The 22,338-nt window shown below is 42.5% G+C and overlaps 2 protein-coding genes across 3 annotated transcripts; both read left to right on the forward strand.

Annotated features, from left to right (window-relative positions):
* Positions 1-61: 61 nt before the first annotated feature.
* Positions 62-14,615, forward strand: ftsj3 (FtsJ RNA 2'-O-methyltransferase 3). Its single transcript, XM_080877371.1, has 21 exons — positions 62-249; positions 386-491; positions 1,208-1,254; positions 1,364-1,443; positions 1,583-1,682; positions 1,912-2,106; positions 2,233-2,348; positions 2,537-2,641; positions 2,759-2,859; positions 4,399-4,485; positions 4,573-4,722; positions 4,910-5,045; positions 5,175-5,368; positions 6,810-6,930; positions 7,059-7,140; positions 7,276-7,426; positions 7,594-7,691; positions 11,792-11,894; positions 13,526-13,709; positions 13,791-13,885; positions 13,977-14,615. Exons 1-21 carry the CDS (start codon positions 183-185, stop codon positions 14,233-14,235), a joined length of 2,577 nt encoding a protein of 858 aa, XP_080733497.1. The 5' UTR covers positions 62-182; the 3' UTR covers positions 14,236-14,615.
* A 395-nt stretch (positions 14,616-15,010) lies between these two features.
* LOC308393535 (chloride channel CLIC-like protein 1) lies at positions 15,011-21,561 on the forward strand. 2 transcript variants are annotated; one of them, XM_080877373.1, is made up of 11 exons: positions 15,011-15,278; positions 15,370-15,542; positions 15,651-15,758; positions 16,600-16,710; positions 16,851-17,072; positions 17,197-17,337; positions 17,442-17,541; positions 17,841-17,938; positions 18,470-18,616; positions 18,754-19,314; positions 21,124-21,561. In XM_080877373.1, the coding sequence occupies exons 2-11, from the start codon at positions 15,411-15,413 to the stop codon at positions 21,217-21,219; spliced, it is 1,716 nt and encodes a 571-aa protein (XP_080733499.1). In that variant the 5' UTR covers positions 15,011-15,278; positions 15,370-15,410; the 3' UTR covers positions 21,220-21,561. The 2 variants fall into 2 exon arrangements, with proteins under 2 accessions (XP_080733499.1, XP_080733498.1); XM_080877372.1 differs by having other exon boundaries at positions 15,011-15,542.
* Positions 21,562-22,338: the final 777 nt, after the last annotated feature.

Here is a 22,338-nt window from a genome sequence, read left to right on the forward strand (position 1 = left end):
TGTTAACAGCAGGTGGCGAAACATGCGCGAAACTAACAAACAAATCCGAAGAAGAAGAAGAAGTGTGACGTCGTAGTCCTGCGCCGGCACGTGTACACGTGCTGTTTTCATAGGCAGAGGGGTGTTTTGAGTGTGTGACATATCTGTGTGTTAAGGTCCGGCGTAAAAGTAAAGCAGCAAATATGGGGAAGAAACTTAAGGTCGGAAAGACCCGGAAAGATAAATTCTACCACCTGGCCAAAGAAACAGGTAGAGTACCGGAAAACAACACGAGCTCGAGACTGTCGTGATATTAGCATTAGCAGGCTAAAGCTCCGATCGATATAAAGTGTGGGTTGCAGACTGCTGGCAATCTTTTAAATCTCCTCTTTTGTGTAATTTTTAGGTTATCGCTCTCGTTCCTCCTTCAAACTGATCCAGCTTAACCGTAAGTTCCAGTTTCTGCAGAAAGCCCGAGCTCTGGTGGATCTGTGCGCTGCACCTGGAGGGTGGTAAGCATCCCGTCACCAGACATGCCGTCGTGTGTGGTAACAAAAGGAAAAGAAGTAACCCCTCGGGGGGGGAAGCTGGCCAGTTGACCACTTTGCAGTCTTTGGTCATTCGCTTCTGTCACATTTGAACGATCACCAAAGGTCTTTGTTATAACAAGTGGCAGCTGAGTCAGGGACAGAGAGAAGAGAAAACAGCGACCACGTTGACAGAAGTGTTAGAATAGAATAGAATAGAATAGCCTTTATTGTCATTGTACAGAGTACAACGAAATTGGAGTGCCACTCCCTTGGTGCAAGATAAATATAAATGTAAAATATAAAAAGTACAATAAAATAATCGCAAGTACTCAAACAATAGTAAGTACGATATATACAGGATAGCAGCATTAATATAATGACAGTATGGGGGAGAGGGGAGAAAGTAGGGGGTGAAAGTCAGGGAAGAGGAGCTGACTGGTGATTGTACAGTTGCAGTTTGTGTAAAGTTGCATTAACTTAGGACCGTGTGTGACCAACCTCGACCTCCTCTCTGGTGAGCATGACTCTGGTTCACTATAATCACAGACTTTCTTTTGCTGTGATTACAAGATAAAATGCACGAGCCTTACAGAAATGACATTACGGTACAATACGTCATGACGGAAGCGAAAACGGATAAATGAGTGATTTGTACTATGCAAAATAATCAAAGTTGAATTCAAAATCTCCTTTTCCAGGTTGCAGGTAGCGTCTAAGTTTATGCCTGTTTCAAGTCTGATAATCGGTGAGTGCAAATTTCTCCAATGATAAATGGCTCTGTTTCTGTTATGCTTCTAAAGCAGCTGTAACGCGTGTGACAATACTTCCCCATATGAGTGGTTTCTTCTTCTCAGGTGTTGACTTGGTCCCCATTAAACCCATCCCCAACGTGGTGACACTTCAAGAAGACATCACCACTGAGAAATGCAGACAGGTGAGAAAGCTGCTGCTGTTCACAACATCACTGAAAAAACATAAAATCAGAGATGATATTTCAACAGTACAGATGTGGACAGCCAACGCTATGTTTGTGACATGGTTTTAACTGATGAGACACTCTTTCCGTTGTACAGTCTCTCAGAAAGGAGCTTCAGACTTGGAAAGTGGATGTTGTGTTAAACGATGGAGCCCCAAATGTGGGAGCTAACTGGCAGCACGATGCCTTTTCCCAAGGTGAGTCGAGACAAAACGTCTAGAGATCAGACTGCAGTAAAACAGCATTCGCACAATATGTCCAAAATGATTTAATTTGGTTGAAGAGGATTGTAAGGGGTTCTTTTTTGATACATCCTTTCCACTCTTTGATTTTGTGTCTCTGTTGTGCCTAAACTAGTTCATGTCCATTTTCCACAGTATTTGGTATTTAAATCTAATTTTGAAATCCTCCCTTTTTCACCCACAGCTCACCTGACTCTCATGGCTCTGAAGTTGGCCTGTGAGTTTCTTACCAAAGGAGGCACCTTTGTCACCAAGGTGTTTCGCTCCAAAGACTACCAGCCTCTGCTTTGGATCTTCCAGCAGTTCTTCAAGAAGGTGCAGGCCACCAAACCGCAGGCATCCAGGAATGAGTCTGCTGAGATCTTTGTCATCTGTCAGGGTCGGTGTCATTAGCACAACCTTTATTATTTCATTCGCTTTTTGAAGACAATAAATAATGATCTTAATTTTGACCTTGTTCATGACTAAACCTCACCTAAACCTCCCCCATTGTCGTCATCATCAGGTTTTGTTGCCCCGGACAAAATCGACAGCAAGTTCTTTGACCCCAAGTATGCATTCAAAGAGGTGGAGGTGCAGGCCAAAACTGTGAAGGAGCTGATCCCTGTAAAGAAGCCAAAGGCATGTATACTGACAAGTGTTTGGTCACGATAAGCATGTCAGATCTGGCTGTGATTGCCTGTTATGAAATTTTTGGCTTTTAAACACTTTGTTTTATTTATCAGTCACAAGGTTTAAGACTTACTTTAAGGCACATTTGAGCCCAGAAATGAACCATCAGTGATGAAGCAGCTCTTCTTCTGTTGCAGGCGGAGGGATATACAGATGGAGATCTGACGCTCTACCACAGTTTCATGGTGACCGATTTTCTGAAAGCCGAGAACCCAGTCGACTTTCTGGGAAAAGCCAGTGAGGTGAGCTTTTTTTGTTTGTGTGTGTGTGTGTGTTGGGGGGGGGGGGCTTTGAGACAGTCCTGTTAAGAATAAGAACTAAGAAGAAAACTCGTGCTTTTCTTGCTCTGTCTCATTCAGATCACCTTCAACAATCCTGATCTGGAGTTTCACTCAGCAACCAGCAATGAAATAAAGGAGTGTTGTCGTGACATCAAAGTCCTGGGCCGCAAAGAACTCCGGTGAGCTTTTCCATCTCTCACTCGCCACGTTTGTGCTTTAGTAAGCTGCTGCTACTTAACTGTGCTTGCACATCACATACATCAGATGGTGTGCGAACGTGTTGTAGCAAATTTCAAATTCAAATTTTATTTGTCACGTACACAGTCATACACAGTACGATATGTAGTGAAATGCTTGGACAACTGCTCGTGACCTAAAGAAAACAAAAAAGGAAAAGGCTATGAATAAGATAGGAAATAAATATGAAAAATTAAAAAGGGTAAATTTAACTAGGAAGGAATAAAATATAAATTAAGGTTAAAAATGAAATAACTGTACAACACAAATTAGAATGAAGGGTAAATTTAACTGGGAAGAATAAGATAAAATATATAAATTAAAGTTGAAAATAAAATAACTGTACAACAAAATACACAATATAGAACTATATAAGAATGTATGAAGAAATCTAAATATAAATAAATATATACACAATAACAGCAGCTGTACAAGTATTAACCGGAAATGAAGAATATAGTGACCAGTGTTGTGCAAAAACAATGTCCAGAAAGTCCAGTGTGTGTGTAAGAACCATATGTGTGGGTCAGTACTGTGTGGTGGTGTGATTGAGAGACCGTATCGCCTGCAGGAAGAAGCTCCTCCTCAGTCTCTCTGTGTTGGTCTTCAGGGAGCGGAATCGCTTTCCTGACCTCAACAGAGAGATCAGTCTGTTGTTGGGATGGCTGAGGTCCTTCACGATCTTCCTGGCCTTGGTCCAGCACCGCCTGCTGTAGATTGAGTGCAGGTCAGGGAGCTCGGAGCGGATTGTGCGCTCAGCTGACCGCACAACCCTCTGTAGAGCTCGTCTGTCCTGCTTGGTGCTGTTCCCGAACCAGGTTAAGATGTTTCCCGCCAGGATGCTCTCTATGGTGCAGGAGTAAAAGTTCCTGAGCACCTTGGAGGGCAGTTGGAAGTCTCTCAAGCGTCTGAGGTGGTAGAGACGCTGTCGGGCCTTTTTCACCACGGTGTTGATGTGACAGGACCATGACAGGTCCTGCGTGATGTGAACTCCGAGGTATTTGAAGCTGTCCACTCTCTCCACTGGGCACTCGTTGATGACGGGGGTCTGGTAGTTCCTCTCCTGCTTAGTGCTGAAGTCCACTATCAGCTCCTTTGTCTTACTGACGTTTAGAAGGAGGTTGTTCCTCTGGCACCAGTTCTCCAGATTCCTAATCTCCTTCAGGTAGGCCGTCTCGTTGTTATCAGAGATCAGGCCCACCACGACGGTGTCGTCAGCAAACTTGATGATGGTGGTGGAGCTGGTAGTGGCCACGCAGTCATATGTGTACAAAGAGTACAGCAGGGGGCTCAGAACACACCCCTGGGGGGCTCCAGTGCTGAGAGTGGTGGAGGCTGAGACATGTCCGCCCATCCTTACTGCCTGTGGTCTGCCAGTTAGGAAGTTGGAGATCCACTGACACATAGATGAGCTGAGTCCCAGATAGCATGAAGTGTTGTTAACACGGGCCGTGTTTGCATGTCTTTTCTCACGTTTGCAGCCTGCTGCTGAACTGGAGGTCCAAGCTGAGGAGATACCTAGCTAAGAAACTGAAAGACGAGGCTAAGCAGCTCGACCAGGAGATCAGGTTTAAAAAAAGAAAAGAAAAAGCAATTTAAATATTAAATCTTTGTTAAAGTGTGTCACACATAAATCATCTCTACATTGTTTTTAGCTTAAGCTCAGATGAAGAAGGGAGCAATTCAGAGGAAGAAGCAGGAAAGAAGAAGGAGGATGAAGAGGAGGAGGGTGAGGACAACGAGGAGGAAGAAATGGTGAAAAAGCTGGCAGAGCTGAAAGCTGAGGAGGTGGCTGAGCTCAAACGGTATGAACCGCTTTAGTTTTTTGTGTTTTCGGTGACATTAATTCCTCATCTTTCCTACTTTGTCTTGATAGGTGCATCTTGCCTTAAAGAGAAGCAACACTTTACTTTTAGTTTCACCTCTCTTAGCTTTTGCCACGGATGCAGTTGTAGGGGCAAACCAAGAAACTGTCTCTTGCTGATTTGGCAGGAAGAAGAGGAAACTGCTGAAGGAGCAGCGGAAGCAGAGAGAGAGAGTGGAGTTGAAGATGGATCTACCGGGTGTGTCCATCGCCTCCACTGAGGACTCGTCCTTGTTCTCTCTCGTCTCCATCAAGAAGAAAAAGGTAAACGTCACACGCTGCTTCCCTAAAGCACCAAACTCAAGATCAGAATACCGCTGATTCCCACAGAGTTCAAGTCCCACGAGCTTTATCACTGAGAAGCGGCTTCATGTTAATTTCTCGGTCCCTCAGGTGCTTGTTGACATATCAAAGGGGGACATGAAGGCAGCGGACACTCTGGTAGATGAAGACGATGATTTTCACCTCTCCGATGAAGATGGCGATGATGCAGATAAAATGTCACTGGCATCTGATTTGGATGACGAGGATCTGGAAGAGGTGGAACGGCGACAAAAGGAGCTGGAAAAGAAAGCGCCAAAAAAGAAGTAAGAGGCCATTCAGAGCAAAAGCACTCTGAGGTACTGGTGATGTGGTGCCTGGCTCTGTAGGAGTTCTCTTTAGAAAGGTGTTAAGCACTGAATAGCATGTATACATTAGGGCTGGGTATCGTCACTGATTTCTAGAATCGATTCTATTCCGATTCACAAGGTCCTGAATCGATTCGATTCAATTCGATTTAAATCTGGGAAATTTTGACAGTCAGAAATATTATAATTCAGATCAGTACATTTACATATTTTTGTATCTAAAGGAAGCTGACGCTTTCCAGACTTTATCAAAGGTGTGAGCATCACAGCAGAGGCCTTTGTGTCAAAGTAGCTGAAGATAAAACAGAAAAACATGAAGGTGATTTTCCTGGCCTGGATTTTATAAAAATATTCTGCAGTACATCAGAAACGAAAGAAAACCATTAATCAACACATGAACATTACCTCTGAAGTTACAGCGGTTTTATTACAGACACGGCGTTTTGCATTTTGTATAATTTTAAAAAGTTTAAATTTGTTCAGAAGCCTGTTGAACGGCAGAAATTAGGTTTTCTTTTCGGAAGTAAGTAAAAGGAAAAAAACATCGGCCGACAGCCTGCGAACAACGGTAGACTTGTGCGTAACAAGCAAGCGAATAATGCAGAAAACAGATTTCGGGGATAGACGGGAAACTGTTCTTGAAGTACACTGAGAAAAAGAGAGAGAGAGAGAGCTGTGCATGAAGTGTGATTTTATCCTGGTGGAAGCAAAACAGCAAAAGTCAGTGAATTCATGACGATCTTTATGTGAAGCTTAGTTTGGATCTTCTTTTGCTGCTGGTTCAGTCAATATTGTTTGGAGAGAGATAAAACTAACAGCTTTAGAATCAGCGCAAAAAAGACGTAAACACAAAGCGCAGATCCGCCGAAACATCAGAATCAGCGAGCTGTCGGCTTTCAGCCCCGACCGTGTCGTCGGTGAGAAAGGCGACATCTCACTGATTCTGATGTTTTGGCGGCTCCACGCTTTGTGTTTACGTCTTTGTGCAGAAGCCGTGTTCCTGCTCTCATTTACTGTTTTAAATGTTTGGTGGTTGTCAAAATTTGTGACGTTTCACCTGAGATTCTGGAATTTTGGGCAAAATACATTTATATAAAAAATCGATTCAGGATTTTAATGAATCGATATCACGTTATCCAAGCCAGAATCACTTTTAATCGATGAATCGATTATTAAAACCCACCCCTAGTATACATGTTCAGTGAGTACAAATTTATTTTTAGCAGAGTTGGTCTCAAACTAGACTGATTTACTAGAATTGTTATTGTCATTCCACAAGTTTGATGCTTACTGTTTTTCCCTGGAAGCTCAAGTCTGTTTATTTATTTATTTTACCAGAAAGAAAGCCCAACCTTTCTAGAAGACCTCAAAGTTCACGATTCATTTCTGTGGTTTTCAGAGTAAAGTTTACCAACCAAGAGGAGGAGGAGGAGGATGAAGAGCAGGATGGTGGCTTGGTGGTGGAGCTAGAGGGAAAAGATGAGAAGATGGAGCGTCAGGCCGACCTGTGGTTCAGCAAGGTATGTGTTTGACTCGTAACACAACATCTAAAGCTCAGGTATTCTTCTGCTGCACCTGTTCGCTGTGTGATGTGGCACCTGCTTCCTACTTGATTTCTGATCTTTCACCGTGCTTTGTGTACCCGTAGGGCATCTTCTCTGAGATTGGCCTCGAAGGAGACGCAGAGAGCGAGCTCAAACAGACCGAGTGGCTCCGGACTAAACAGTCAGGTGTGAAGTGTTTCTCCTCCTCGTGTTCATGTCTTCACACTCACACGTTCACATACATGTTATTTTTCACAGCTTTAAATGAAATTGTGTATGTGAGGGGCTAGTAGCTATCCTTGTATGTATTCTTACTTCTAGGAAAAGGCAAAAAGAGGAAAGCTGAGGAAGACATAAAGGAGGAGGAGCAGCAGCAAGAAGCTGCTCTGCCAGAGGAGGAAAAGGCAGGACCATCACTGGAAGCTGCAGAGGAGAGTGACAGTGACTCGGATGACAGCAGCAATGATGAAACGTAAAAGCACATTAAGTGTGGCTCTCTTTAGTCCAGTGTGTTACATAATTAATAAGCTTAGTTTGATTGCGTAACTGAAAAGAAATCTGCAATATTTCCAATTTCTTAAAACTGTTCTTAACATTAATGCTAATATACAGGTAACATGTTCACCGGTTTCCTTTTAGGGAGATTACCAGAATGAAGCAGGCCCGGGGGGCTGGTGGAGTATCAGGAGAGGTCGATGATGACGACGACTTCCAGGTTGTTCCTGTCGAAAGTACCAGTGAGTATGACAGTGAGGTCGTCAGCATCCCCAAACACTTCTCGTCATCATCTAAATGTCGCATATAGACATTTCTTTATTTATGCACATTTGGGCTCCAGAACAATTGACAGAGCTCATCTTATACCCTACGTTTGAAGCCCTACAAAGAAACTATGCTTTTGCCAGGCAGCACATAATTCTCCGATCTTCTAAATTGTTTGCTTGTCAGTTTTCGAGTGCTGAAACTCTTCCTCAGTGCATCTTTGCACTCAGTGGTGAACCTTTAGTCTGCCATCTTCAGGAAGAGTCAGTCAGTTTTCATGCTTTCAAGATGGCGCCAGTGTGTGTGGCTCGCCGTCTGGCTCTTCCTCTGTTGTGTTTGCTTATGTTGTTTTTTATTGCTAGAGTCAACTCTCTTTTAATGTACAATCGCCAAAAACTTTTGGACCTCCGACTAGTTGCCAGTGATCTTACCAATACAACTTATAATGGACATAAGGCGTTACCTCCATTCCTGTCTGGGATACCAGCTAGCCTCTGTCGGACCCCGGCCCCAGCCTCACGGCGAAAGCGTTTCAGACGCCGGGGCAAACGTAGCGGTCTACTCGTGAAACTTAAGGCGTACTTGGTGCGCTCTTCTCCGGCTCTTTGGAACGAACGTGGATCGGTACCTTGTCATGCCTTTTCTCCGTGCTCTCTGGAGCCCATCGATGCCTGGCTGGTGCCCGTTGTTGGCTCGGATCAGATGTCCCAGCCACGAAAGATTTCCCATCCTCGTCAGCACGGTGCGAACCTACAGAACCTGCGGCCGCTGCGTCGGGTCTCGCTGTCAGCCACGAACACGCTGACCTCCACCAGGTTTGGATTGGTGAACACTAGATCGCTGAGTAATAAAACTTTTATTTTAAGGGATTTATTTACAACCCAAGGACTGGATTTCCTCTGTATAACTGAGACATGGTTGAGGGCCGGTGAGTCCAGCGCTTTTACAGATCTCTTACCTGATGACTGCTGCTTCTTAAACTCTCCTCGAATATCAGGCAGAGGAGGAGGACTAGCGGTTGTTTTTAAGAAGCAGCATAAATGTAAACCACTGCCATTATTAACCTCACCTAGTAGCTTTGAACTGAGCATGTTTGAGCTAGGTCGGTCTCACACAGTGCTCTGTGCTGTGGTTTACAGACCCCCAAAATACAATAAGAACTTCTTAAATGACTTTTCTGATCTGTTGGCTGAAATTATGCCAAAATATGATCATGTTCTTATTATTGGGGACTTCAATATTCATGTGTGCTGCCCTGACAAGCCAATGGCAAAGGACTTTTTAAATCTTATTGACTCTTTTGATCTTGTGCAACCTGTGTCTGTGCCTACACAAAAATATGGGCACACGTTGGATCTTGTTTTAACTCACAATTTACCTGTCTCTAACTTAGAGGTTTGTGATGTTGTATGGTCAGACCATAGGCCTGTCCTGTTTGAGGTTTTCCTTCCTTGTACTAAAGTTAATCTTCCTCCTGTTGCTGCTAGGAGCTGTCGTATTTTTAACCCTTTCTCTGCTGGACAGTTTTCTATTGTTTTTAATCAGAACGGCGGCCTTCCTGATTTCATATGCAATGATACAGAAGAGCTGAGTACGTGGTTTTATTCTGTCTGCCAAACTGCTTTAGATTCAGTGGCCCCCTTTAAGCTTAAGCAAGTTAAAGCCAAATCTGAACCCTGGCTGAATGAAGACACCCGGGCTGCCAGAAGAAAGTGCAGGAGAGCTGAACGTAAATGGAAGAAGGATCAACTTCAGGTGTCATACCAAATGTTACAAGATTACTGGAATTCTTACCAGAAAACTGTAAAAGATGCTAAGAGGAAACATTTCGCTACTATTATTCAGGCAAATTGTCGTAAGCCTCATGTCTTATTTAAGACTATTGATATGGTCCTTCATGCTCCACAGTCTTCTGTCGAGTCTTCTCAGGAAATTTGTGAAAACTTCCTACACTTTTTTATTGATAAAGTGCTATCTGTCAAAGCACAGACTTCCCAGTCCGTTCCCGACCCTTCTACCCCTGTCCCTAGTTCTGCTGTCTTTGACAGGTTCGAGCCAGTTTCCATGGTCTGCCTGCAGGAGTTGGTTGCTCACATGAAGCCCTCAGGTTCCCCTTATGATGCTCTCCCTCCTCGATTTTTCAAAGAGGTTTTTCTCACTATAGCATCAGCTGTACAATCCATTGTAAATAGTAGTCTGTCCTCTGGTGTTGTACCTGTCAATCTCAAACATGCAGTGATTCAGCCTCTACTCAAAAAACCTGCTCTTGATCCTGATATTATTGCGAATTACAGACCTATTTCCAAACTGCCTTTTATCTCAAAGATTCTTGAAAAGGTAGTTTACAAGCAATTAATGTCCTTCCTAGAAGAACACGGTATTTTAGAAGTTTTCCAATCTGGTTTTAAAGCTTTACATAGTACTGAATCTGCCCTTTTAAGAGTTTTTAATGATGTGTTTTTGGCAAATGACTCAGGTGACTGTGTTATTATCGTGCTGTTAGATTTAACTGCTGCTTTTGATACAGTGGATCATAATATTTTAATTTCCCGTTTAGAGCAGTTGGTGGGTATGCGGAGTACCGCACTACAGTGGCTCAGATCCTATTTGGCAGAGCGAACTTTCTCTGTGAAACTAGGGGAGTTTGTATCCTCTACTGCTTCTCTTCAATGTGGGGTTCCACAGGGTTCAGTTTTAGGCCCGCTTCTTTTCTCTCTATATCTCCTACCCCTTGGGTCTATTTTCAGGAAACATGGGATTTCTTTCCACTGCTACGCCGATGACTCCCAGATTTATTTCCCACTTAAAAAGATAAATGGCTTCTCAGTAGACCCGCTGCTCAGATGCCTTGATGAAATAAGGACTTGGATGGCTTTGAACTTTTTACATTTTAATGAACAGAAAACAGAAGTGATGGTTTTTGGTGGCGCTTCTGAGGCCACTATTATAGATCTTGGTTCACTGGCACAGTATGTTAAACCAGTCATCACTAATCTGGGAGTTAAAATAGAGGCAAATCTTAAACTTGAAAGCCAGGTCAGAGCTGTTGTAAGATCTAGCTTTTTTCATCTGAGGGAATTAGCCAAAATAAAGCCTATCTTATCGAAACAGCATTTTCAGACAGTAATCCATGCCTTTGTTACTTCTAGGCTGGATTATTGTAACGCACTTTATTTTGGGGTTAGTGATGCGTCCATTAGGCGCCTGCAGGTTGTGCAAAATGCTGCAGCACGTCTTTTAACTGGAACAAAAAAGTTTGAGCACATTACCCCTATTTTAATTTCACTCCACTGGCTACCTGTACATTTTAGGATTGTTTTTAAAATTCTCTTATTTGCTTTTAAATCTCTTAATGGCCTGGCCCCCCCCTACCTCTCGGAGCTACTACAACCATATACACCTGCCCGTTCCCTTAGGTCCGCCAATCAGCAACTCCTTAAGGTACCGAAAACTAAGTATAAACTTAAAGGTGATCGTGCTTTTGCTGTAGCTGCTCCAAAGTTGTGGAATGATCTGCCCTTGCATGTTAGGCAGGCCTCTTCTCTCTCCGAATTTAAAAGTCTTCTTAAAACATATTTATTCGCTGAAGCCTTTGGCATTGATTAGAGGGGTTGACTCAATTTGTTTTAACATGTTTCAATTTATTGTATCTATTTATTTTATCGTATCTCATTTTAATTTTCTTTACGTATGCTATTAACATGTACAGCACTTTGTGAAACTCTGGTTTTATGTTAAAGTGCTTTAGAAATAAAGTTGGTATGGTATGGTATGGTATGCTTGGTGAGCGCCCCCTGTTGCACGGTGCTGCGTGCTGGCACCCATCCATTTTGGTGTTGCACCTCTCAACTCTTTTGTAACCTGAAGTATTGCACTGCTGCTGCCACAGCTGGGTTGAAAACTCATTTGAATAACCCGCATGGTTTCCAATAAAAGTGCTCTTAAGTTAAATAACATGCACCATTGCATCTCAGCAATATTTGATATGTCTATATGTCCTATCTCATGCTTTAGAGCTTATATTCTGTTTTTAGCCTGTGTGTGTGTAACTCTGGATGACTGACTGTTTCTTTAGGTAAGAAAGCTAGAATCCTGAGTCCAGAAGGCCTGGCACTCGGCACTCAGATCGCTACATCTAAGAAGAGGGCAAGGGACCTGGTGGACAGCTCCTTCCACAGGTGTGTGTGCTTTGGATCTTTTTCCATTACAATCCAGAACTAGCAAATGTCCGTGGTTGTCATCATAGCGATGAACTCTGCTGCCCGTATCATCTCCAGGACCCCTTCTGTCCACCACATCACTCCTGTCCTGCAGCAGCTTCACTGGCTCCCAGTCAAATATCGCATCAATTTCAAAATACTCTTGTACACATTTAAGGCTATTCATCATCTCTCTCCTCCATATCTCTCTGACCTGATCAAGATCATCGCCCCATCTCGTTGTCTCAGATCTTCTTCTTCCCTTTCACTCTCCGTCCCTTCCCCCCCGTCTTGCCACCATGGGGAGCAGGGCTTTCAGCTGCTCTGCTCCACAACTCTGGAATTCCCGACCTCCTGATTTAAGAAACATCTCTTCCTTCTCTCTCTTTAAGTCCAAACTCAAAACCCACTTGCACAAAGTAGCTTATCCCACATAACCTCTCCACTCTGCTATTTTATTTGTTTATGTCTTGTGCTTTTATGATTCTGTAAACTTCTTGCTTTTGTTGCTTTTATTCTACTATGTACAGTGACCTTGAGTGTTTTGAAAGGCGCTTTCAAATAAAATGTATTATTATTATTATTATTAATGCTGCTGCGCGTTCTGTGACCTTATTAGTATACAACATGAACGCTATAACAAAGGTGGATGTCAAAGTGTTGATGCACCTGGGAGGGCTGTTCTATATGATGAAATATGTCGGATGTTGACAGGAAAATATCTGTCGCTTCATGTTACGCGCTATCGTTTGTTTCGTGGTGTCACAAAAAACCCGTATACGGCAGTATCTTGTTTTTCTCTTCTACCACCTACGCAAGAATCACGTGAAGGAGTGTGGAGAGGGTTTATGGATGAGAAGAAAAGAGCCGTCAGGTGGTCAAAATAAACCTTAGGCTCAAACGTTAGAACATGGCTTTTCCCTGCAGCACGCCATGTAATAAATACTCAAGAAGAAAATGGCGGCCGTTACAACTTATGTCTAAAAAAATGTAGTTTTATGTATCGGTTAAAACACTCGACTCCAGGTGCACGATGCCCACACTTCACGCAGGTCGAGTTGCCCGAGTTTCACAGAATTTACAGAAAATGCACCGTTTTGTGATTTATATTGTTGTCGGGATGAGAAATTGTTATATGGAGATTTTGGTCAAATGGCACAGCCCTAATACCTGGTGCTCCATCTGTGGCTTTTCGGCAGACTCTGGGACCATGGCGTTGTTTTTTTTTTTTTTTTGGGGGGGGGGGGGGGGTTGTAGCCATTTCGGGTTTCAAAAAGGGCAGTTTTGATTTTTTGGAAGGAGACGCTCTTGCGACTCATCGAGTGACGCCACTGACCAGCTAATCGGTGGCACGCACTCTGACGGCGTCACATTTTAGTACCTGCTCGGATTGCTTGGAACCCCAGTCGAGCAGTGGTACCAGGTACTATGACCTAAAACTTTGCTGAGTCAATCCCAATAGGTACTAATGGAAAAGAATCTGCCTTTCAGATTGCTGATTGCATCTAACGATGCGTATACTCGGGTTAACATTTGTTTTCGACAAATAAGGCTTAAACCTGCTGGAATAAGTGAAGATCGCGAATAACACCTTGTGTATGCCGTTTCAGGTTCGCCACCTCTGACGAGCCGTGGGAAGTACCGGAGTGGTTCCTCGATGATGAACGGAAACACCGGAAGAGGCCGGTGCCGGTCACCAAGGAGATGGTGGAGGAATACAAACAAAAATGGAAGGAGATCAATGCTCGGCCAATCAAACGAGTTGCTGAGGCCAAGGCCAGGAAGAAGAGAAGGGTAAAACACTTGTAGCCCGAGGAGCTTTTCGAAGTAATCGGTGTATTTCTGAATGTATTAATTCCGCTGTTTCTTTTCAAGACGTTGAAAAAAATGGAGCAGGCCAAGAAGAAAGCAGAAGCGGTTGTCAACACAGTGGACATCTCTGAGAGGGAGAAGATGGCTCAGCTGAAGAGGTATGTTGTCACATCTGTGGGGCTGTGAAGACAAAACTAACTGGCTGTTTTACCCAGGAGAAAATTTCAATACTGTTTGTGTTTCTTTCAGTATATACAAGAAAGCCGGCTTGGGGAAAGAAAAGAGAGAAGTAACATACGTTGTGAGCAAAAAGGGCGCTGGGAAGAAGGTGAGACGGCCTCCTGGTGTCAAAGGAGTCTTCAAGGTGGTGGACGGGCGCATGAAGAAAGATTTGCGGGGAATGCAGAGAAAAGAACAACGTGCTAAAGGAGGCAAAGGAAAGCGCGGAAAGGGACGACAGGCTAAGGGTGGCAAAGGAGGGGTGAAGAGTGGTAAAGGGCGAAAATGAAAATGCATTTGAGTTTCTGCTTGTCGTTATTATTATTATTATTCAACTCCCTGGACTCGTGTTATAACTGAGCATTTGTGGAGCTTGGTGAACTACGATGGTTCAGTTTTGGCTCCTGTATCACAGACAAAATAAACATGAGTCTCTGTTTTGGAACCTTTGCTGGATTTCTTAAAGCCCTGGAGACCTCAGACATGTCTGGGAGATATGACATCCAGGTTTTATGTATACGTCTCTGTGAAGATGTAGCTGATTTGCCTTGAACCCCCTGGAAGGAAGAGGATTCACTGAACAGCTTAACTGTAAAATGCAGTAAAAGTTTATTGATAAATGTTTGTCTCGTGTAAATACCAATCTTTGCAATAAAGTTTTTGTTCAGATTGGTTGTTCAAGCATTTTACAAAAAAAACATTTCATCCTTTGTCTAATGCAGCCACAGCTATAAAAGTGCAAAAACATCTGTCTTAGACTGCACAGGCCAAGCAGGAAGCGAACTCAACCTGATGAATGACGTCTTTTCTATTTCAAAAAGGCGCGAGTACTTCCTGAAGTCTGACCTGCACAGAAACATCTGCTCAGTGTCCTCGGTCATGCTGGAGAAACACTAACGCTGCTGTGACCTAAATAAATAAACTACATTTTTAAAATTTCTATTACCAAATTGTGTGCATCAATGCAAGTGTAAGAAAGCAAATCTGCTCAAGCACTTATTAGGATTTCTAGTATCTGATACTTTATCTGTATTTCAGTTTGTGTAATTGTAAAAAATGCTCCTGTATGTTTACTTATGAAGTTGCATGTGTGGTTGAGCTGATTTTTAATATCAATACTACGGCTTTACCAAAATGGACAGTTTTTTTTCTTCCCAAAACTACATTACCCATGAGCCTTCAAACTTAAATTGCGTCACGCGGTTGTACAGTAAAGCGGTTCCTTTTGCGGAAAGGTCTGTTATGTTGTTTTGTTCAGTATAGACGGTTTAGTTTTAATATGTGACCCACGCCTCAACCTGTCATATTACCTTAAACGTCACGTTTTATTCAGTGAGTCTAAAGTTGCTTTAAAAATTAGCTTTAAACTTAGCTAACGTTGCTAGCTAAAGTTGTGCACACCTGTGCTTGCTTTCACTGTCAGGGATCTAACTCTGGTTAGGAGCCTGTCTTCTCCCGGCCAGGATGTTCTTTATTGCTTTGTTGTGGAGCCTGTCGCTCACTGCCGTGGGCCAGCAGGAGGACAACGAGTGGCTCGACCCTTACGATATGCTCAACTACGATGCTAGCACCAAAACGATGAGGAAGCCTACTGAGGTTGGGAGATTGTTTACTCTGACCCAGCTACATTTGACACGATTCTGATCACTGTGAAGACGTTGTGTTGTCCAGCTCTTTCATTAAGAGTGTGTATTTGCATCGCAGCCAGCAAGCTATGACAACGTGGGCACTAAAAGAAGAGAGTACAATCAGGACTCTAGCCAGACCGAGCTGACGTCCTGCAAAGAGCAAGTGGAGGATTTACAGAAACAGGTTGGTGTTTTGAATAATAAATCAGGCACAATGCATATTCATATTTTCAAAATATAAGTTTTCCCCCATTCAAATTGAATGAGTTAATTGAAGGTGTAGAACTGAAAAACAATTTCCAATTTGTCTAACAGTATTTAGGCTCCAGGCTTATTACTTTCTTCTCATTGTTAGCACAATTGTTGACACGTTTTACACTCCTGAGTCAAGCTCTGCGTTCAAGCTTAGAAAACAATTTCATGTACCTTTTTAAACAGAATTGTGTGGAAGGTTTAAGGAGTCTGGAAAGTTTTTTTCTAAGGGACTTTTGAAATGTAGCCTCTAAAAAGAAAGTAAAGTATGATCTGAGGATCAGGGATAGGACTAGCCGCACTCTAAGCCTCTCACTTTCTATTAACTAGAGTCAGACTTACAGATACTGGACCATCAAGAGTATCAGGAAATTACCATAGTAAAAGTCAGGCTGTTACTATGGTGTCATCACAAAGTTAGCCTATCACATTCAATCACATTTTATGTATACATGTGCACTCGCTGTGCATGTTTTCTTAGGTACACCTTGTTAGTCCTGTGTTGGAGCCTCTTTTGCATTCAGAGCGGTCTTATGTTCAACAAGGTTCTGCAAACATTTCAGTTCCACCACATCCCAAAGGTGCTCTATTGGCTTGAGATCATCACTGAATGTACAAGAAACCAATTATACATGATTTGAGTTTTGTTACTACTTCTAGAACAGCCATCAGTGGGTCAGCAACAAGACTCGGGTAGGCTGAGATGTTTAAATTATGGCGAAGTGTGCCAAGAAGATATCCTTCATATCGTTACACCACCTTCCTTCATTCAGAATGAAGATCAAAAGAAGACGATCAAGCTCATCTCACAACAGCCAACATGCAGTCCAGTGTTCAAGCGATTTCTGAGCAGACTGTTGAAGGAAATACAAAGAGTGGGTGTGGTAGGTGGTCATCTCATGTTTTATGGTGAATTATGAGATTTTAGTTGAACATATTGTGCCATAATTTTTCTCTGGTTCAATAATTGGCCAAGTGTCATAAATATTGCAATTTTAAGACACTTGCTCTAATTTCTCCCCAGCCCAGTGACTCCACAGATGTCTTTTTTGATGCCAAAGTCAAACTGTCCAAACAAGCCATGACAGAGATCCAGACACTTCTGGAGGGTGAAGACAGGTGGAGAACAGGCGCTCTGGACAACGCCATCAGTCAGATACTCGTGGACCTTAAACCGCATGATTATGAGGCCTGGAAGTGGCGATTTGAAGACACCTTTGGGGTGGAGCTGGACACAGTATTAAAAGTAAGTTTTTAGTAGCTTTTACCTCTGGCTTCCTTCTATTCTGACTCTTCTTAATGCTTCTACTGTGCTTTAATGGTTTCTATTTTCTGTAACCACTCAAACTGTACTCTGCTCTCTCCTCCAGATCGGGTCATTTGTCCTGATTATAGTAGCCATTATCAGCACCGAACTGTGGACAACGATCTCCTGGTTTGTGCAGTTCCGACGACTGTTTGCCGTCTGCTTCTTCGTTAGTATTATCTGGAACTGGTTCTACCTGTACAAGGTAAATAGGAGCTCCTGCAGCTTTCAGTGGTTTCAGTTTAGCTGTATTTCAGTGCTTTGATTGTAAAATACAATGTTTTTAATAAATATGTATATTTTGTTCAGATTGCCTTTGCTGAGCATCAAAATAATATAGTGAAGATGGAAGGCTTTAATGCAAAATGCACTGGGGTGAAGAAAATTGACTGGAGTGACAGTTTGAAAGGTATGCGATCACCAAGCACGAACAGTCACGGCATTCTGTGAAAACCTCGTGCATCTAAAATATTAACTGGCTGAGAAAAACATTCCTTTTTAGAGCGTATTAAATATCATTTTGAAATATGTTTCACTGCACAGCCATGAGATGGAGAGGAATTTAAGTCCTTGTGGAGTCATTGTGCAAACTCTGAAGTCTCAGCTGCTTTAACAGTTTTAGACTCCAGCATTGCTGTTTTGCATATATTAAGCGTATTTGGCTCATAACGTCTGCCTAAGCTTGGACCTGTATTTGGTATCCTGCAGAGTGGTTTAGAAGCACCTGGACTCTTCAAGATGACCCTTGTAAGAGATACTATGAAGTTCTCATGGTTAATCCCATCCTGTTGGTACCTCCAACCAAGGTAGGCCACTCTTTGGAATGTCTGTTAAGGGTTATTGAGGTTTTGCGGACACATCACCACTAAACACATGGTTTTAATTTGGCTGCCATTTTGGACATGTGACAAATATGTTGACAGCGTAGAAGTGAGCGAGCAAGTTGCCAGTCACACACTGCCCACAACCATACGACAACCTCCAGTTGTGAAGTAAAAAGTACAAATTTTGAAATTGCATTTCGAAACATCTTGGCTGCAGCACTGAAGCACAACTTTTGCTTCCATGTCCAGTTTGTGTCACACTTTTTCAAGTTGTGCAACTGCTCGGCTATTAGTTGGCAAGTTGTTGCAGACAAAACGTGAAAAAAAAACAGCCACTGTGGCAAAAACCAAAGTTGTCACCAGGAGGATTTTGGTACAGCACCTTCTTTACACCGATTTTACCCAGCAACCAGTCTACCTTGTTCTAACTGCTATATATTTTTACCATGCCAAACTGTGTTCCTTGGTATGCGCTTGGACTTTGTTATGACCTAGACATCCTTCCCTTTTTAGGCAATCTCTGTTACCATTACGACCTTCATCACAGAGCCACTGAAGCACTTCGGACAGGGAATCAGTGAATTTCTTCGAGCGCTCCTCAAAGATCTACCAGTTACCCTGCAGATCCCAGTCCTGCTCACTATCGTGATCGCCATTGTGGTACAAATTGTCCCCTTTTTCACATTAATTCACATTATGGAGCTTGCGTTGTATACACAGCATTATTTGCATTAATAAAGCAATACATTGTATGTCTTTGCTTTGTATAAATAAATATATGTTTGACTCTTCTACAGGTGTTCATGTATGGAAGTGTGCAAGCAGCCTTCCAGCATGGCATCATGGCACCTTTACGCCGCCCTCGAAGGGATCCACCACCACCAGAGCTGGAACAACCGCAAGCTCAACCTCGCCTCAGGATTGAGGACCGCAATCATTTTGCAGGAGGGGATGCACCTCAACAGCAACATGCCCTAAGGTACAGAGCTGATGAAGCCAGATTAAACAGGAATGACTTGCATCAGAGGAGACCCAACAGGCAGTGGGTCGAGACTCTAGGAACTGCTGAGGATGAGCCGGACGCTGAGCGGGCCAAGGAAGTTCCTGAGGCAGACCAGAATCCGTCTGTTGAGCCAGATTCAGAAAACCAGCGGGGAGCAGAAGAACGGCCACCAGCAGCAAAGGATAACAGCGTTGGTGAAAACAAAGCCAAATCGGAGCCAAAAGCTGCTCGGTCAGATTCGTCTGAGTCGAAGAATAAAACTTCAAAAGGGAATGAGAACCTTTCTCAAGATCAACCAGACAGAGATGTTGCACTGCTCAGACCTGAGCTCCCAGACGTGCAGCCTGTCGATGAGGTGAGCCCCCCCCCCCCCTTTTTTTTTTTTTTTTTTTTTTTAGATTTTTGTTTATATTCATTAGGGCTGCCACAAACGATTATTTTGATAGTCGACTAGTCACCGATTATTTTTGCGATTAGTCAACTAATCAGATCATCATCCATTGGACGTAAAACCTGCAGCTTATTGCACCAGCATGCATCTGCTCATATATATCATTAGCTTACAGCTTTAAGTGTTTCAGGTATGTGCTAACTAAAAAGAAAGAGAAGATGATAGTTTATTAAATTTTAATGAAATTTGTAGATTGTTTCGGTGGAGTTTAATAAACTCACCGCAGTATATTCTCGAGCATCTCACACTTCTGATAATCAGCTGTCTGCTTGACTTTACTCAGCTGTGTAAAAACTATAACTTTAATCTCAGCCAAACCGATTTACTCAGGAACAAATAAAATACTGAAAAAAGCCAAACAATAACATTTTTAAGTTATCAAAGTGACTCATATATCATGTTTAACCTGAGTAGCAAAAGACGGCGGTGGGTTTGAAAACGATTTGCCGGGAGTCTGGTGTTCTCACGGCTCTAGTTAGCCTTGCCCCCGGCTAGCTATCGAGCTAGTGGGTAACAGATGTCTCCGAAAACGTCGGAGCGCTTTTGAAAATATGTGGTGTCTTGATAAACTGAGCAGATATTTGAGGTTTACACAGCTACATTCTCGCCTGAAAATATGGTAAACGTTTATTTTGTGACCCAGAAAGAATAATAAGAGTAATATTAAAACTAAGTAGCTGCCGCCATTGTTGGAAACTGAGCTGGGCTGCGCTATGAATTCTGGGACACAGTTTCTTCTTCTTCGGGGTTTAACGGCAGCTGGCATCCTTGTACTTGCAGTGCTGCCATCTTCTGTTTCAGTCCGTTATTACACTCTTAAATCCTACTACTTATTCCTGCGTCTTTTGGGATCTTACAAAGCTTCAAACAACGCGTCGACTATTAAATTAGTCGTCAACGATTTTGATAGTCGACGTAATCGTGACTAGTCGACTAATCGTGGCAGCCCTAATATTCATCCAACCAAATTAGACACACAGCAGTGGTTTTTAACAGAGACTAATGTTGTTCTTATTTTTTTAATGCACTCATGGACGGGAAGGTGAATATTCACATGCAACATAAATTGGTAACAAAGTATTTAATGACATTAACATTTCATTTTTCCTGCATTTTTGTCTTTTGTTCTTTTCTTTTTTTTTTATACCTGCTGAGTTTGTCTTAGTTTTGTTAATGTAGAGCCAGTAATGCGTTATCATTACTGCTTTTTTTCTGCCTTGTATATGTTAGATTTCTGTTGCTACCACACCACTGACGTTTGTTCAACAACAGTGGATTTCAATCCTGGTGAGCTTGATGGAGCTCTCTCAGTATACGCAGCAATAAAGTGCATGTCAGCGACTGTATCTTCATTACATTGTTTTGTTATTTTCATTTGAGGACGTTTTGCAGCAAATAATTAGTGGCTTCATAGTTGTATAGTTTACACATTTGCAAGTTCCCTGGTTTGATCCAAGGAGGAGACACATTTGATGCTGATGGGTAAACAGCTGTATCAAATTAAGCATGGAGCTACCCGCTGTGGTAACTAAAATGATAACTTTGAACTCCAAATGTGTTTAACGTTTTGTGATTATTATTATCTTTATGTAGTTGAAAATCTCTTAATGGCTAAATTTTAAACTTTGGTTTATGAGTGTATTATTTGCTGCTAAAAGGTACTTTTTAATATGTAATTAATTTGTAATGCATTTCTGTTCTGTTTCTCTGCAGCGCCCAGAAGCCTCACTTGAAGACTCCTCACTGCAACGCTCTGTAAATTTTAAAGCTCCCGTCCAGGAGACTGGTGGAAATAATGAATACATCTGACTGACAGATTTACAGATGGTGTTAAAGTGAATTAACAGGATGACGGGATTACCACCACGCAGTGTGGTTGTTTGCTGCTGTGCGGTCACCCGTATGTGGCTATCCATGAGGAACAACTGCTCGGGATAATTGTGTTTTCCTGGTGAATTCTGATTTCCCGCTGGTAAAACGTTTGGGAAATCATGCAGCACCAGGCTGGAACAGTGTTGTTTACTCAGTTTGGTGTTCCTGTGTGCTTTTTGGTGTCTTTCAAATCGTTGTTAAAATTGGAACTATATTTGACGAGCTGTATAATAAGTCGGTGCTGCAAATTAAAAAAGATGTTTTGAATTTTTAACTAGAGCCTGACTGAGGCCACATTTTTGGAACTGTTGGGGACTTTTAAGGAATAAAAAGTTCTGAATATGTGGAAATAAATACACTATTACTAATGTTGTTTGTCACTGGGCTTTACGATATTTTTATGTTTATTCTTTTGAAGAAATGCTACCACACATTTTGGTTTTGCTAAATATTATTGATGAATAACTGGCCATCCAGCGATCCGTGTTTTGTGCCAGCTGCGCTCTCACTCGTTCTGTCGGCGGTGCTGGTTTAACCCGATGATGCGGCGGGGCGGGAGTGCCGTCAGCTGGGTATGGTCGTGCGCACTCCGTCTTTCCGAACGGATATTTTTGTAGCTGTGGAGATCAGGGAAATTATTTTGCTGCTATTGTTAATAATCATCATCATTACCATTGCATTAATAATATAATCTACAGTATTGATATTGCATTCAGATGTTTAAACAGTGTGTGTGTCTTTCAGAAAGACTTAAGTTGCAGGCTGACAGGTAATTGCAGGTTTGCAGAGTGTGCCTTTTACAGAAGTGAAACCGAAAGCAGAGTCTAAGTGCAGGTTATTCTGAGGAGCTGTTTGGACGAGGCTATGTGAATAACTAGGTTATTCAAATTGTCTTCTATACTTTTATATTCTTTGATTAAGCTTTTAGTAGAGGTTCCTGATTAAAACATTTATTCAACATATACATAGTTTCAATTCGGTTATTACATATATGAGAGTGGCTTCTGTCTCTGTCTGGTGAGAGGTCAGGAGCTAGTCGGCGAGGTGAAATAGGGT

The sequence above is a fragment of the Rhamphochromis sp. 'chilingali' genome, assembly GCF_963969265.1.
Source record: "Rhamphochromis sp. 'chilingali' genome assembly, chromosome: 3".
NCBI classification, from domain to species: domain Eukaryota; kingdom Metazoa; phylum Chordata; class Actinopteri; order Cichliformes; family Cichlidae; genus Rhamphochromis; species Rhamphochromis sp. 'chilingali'.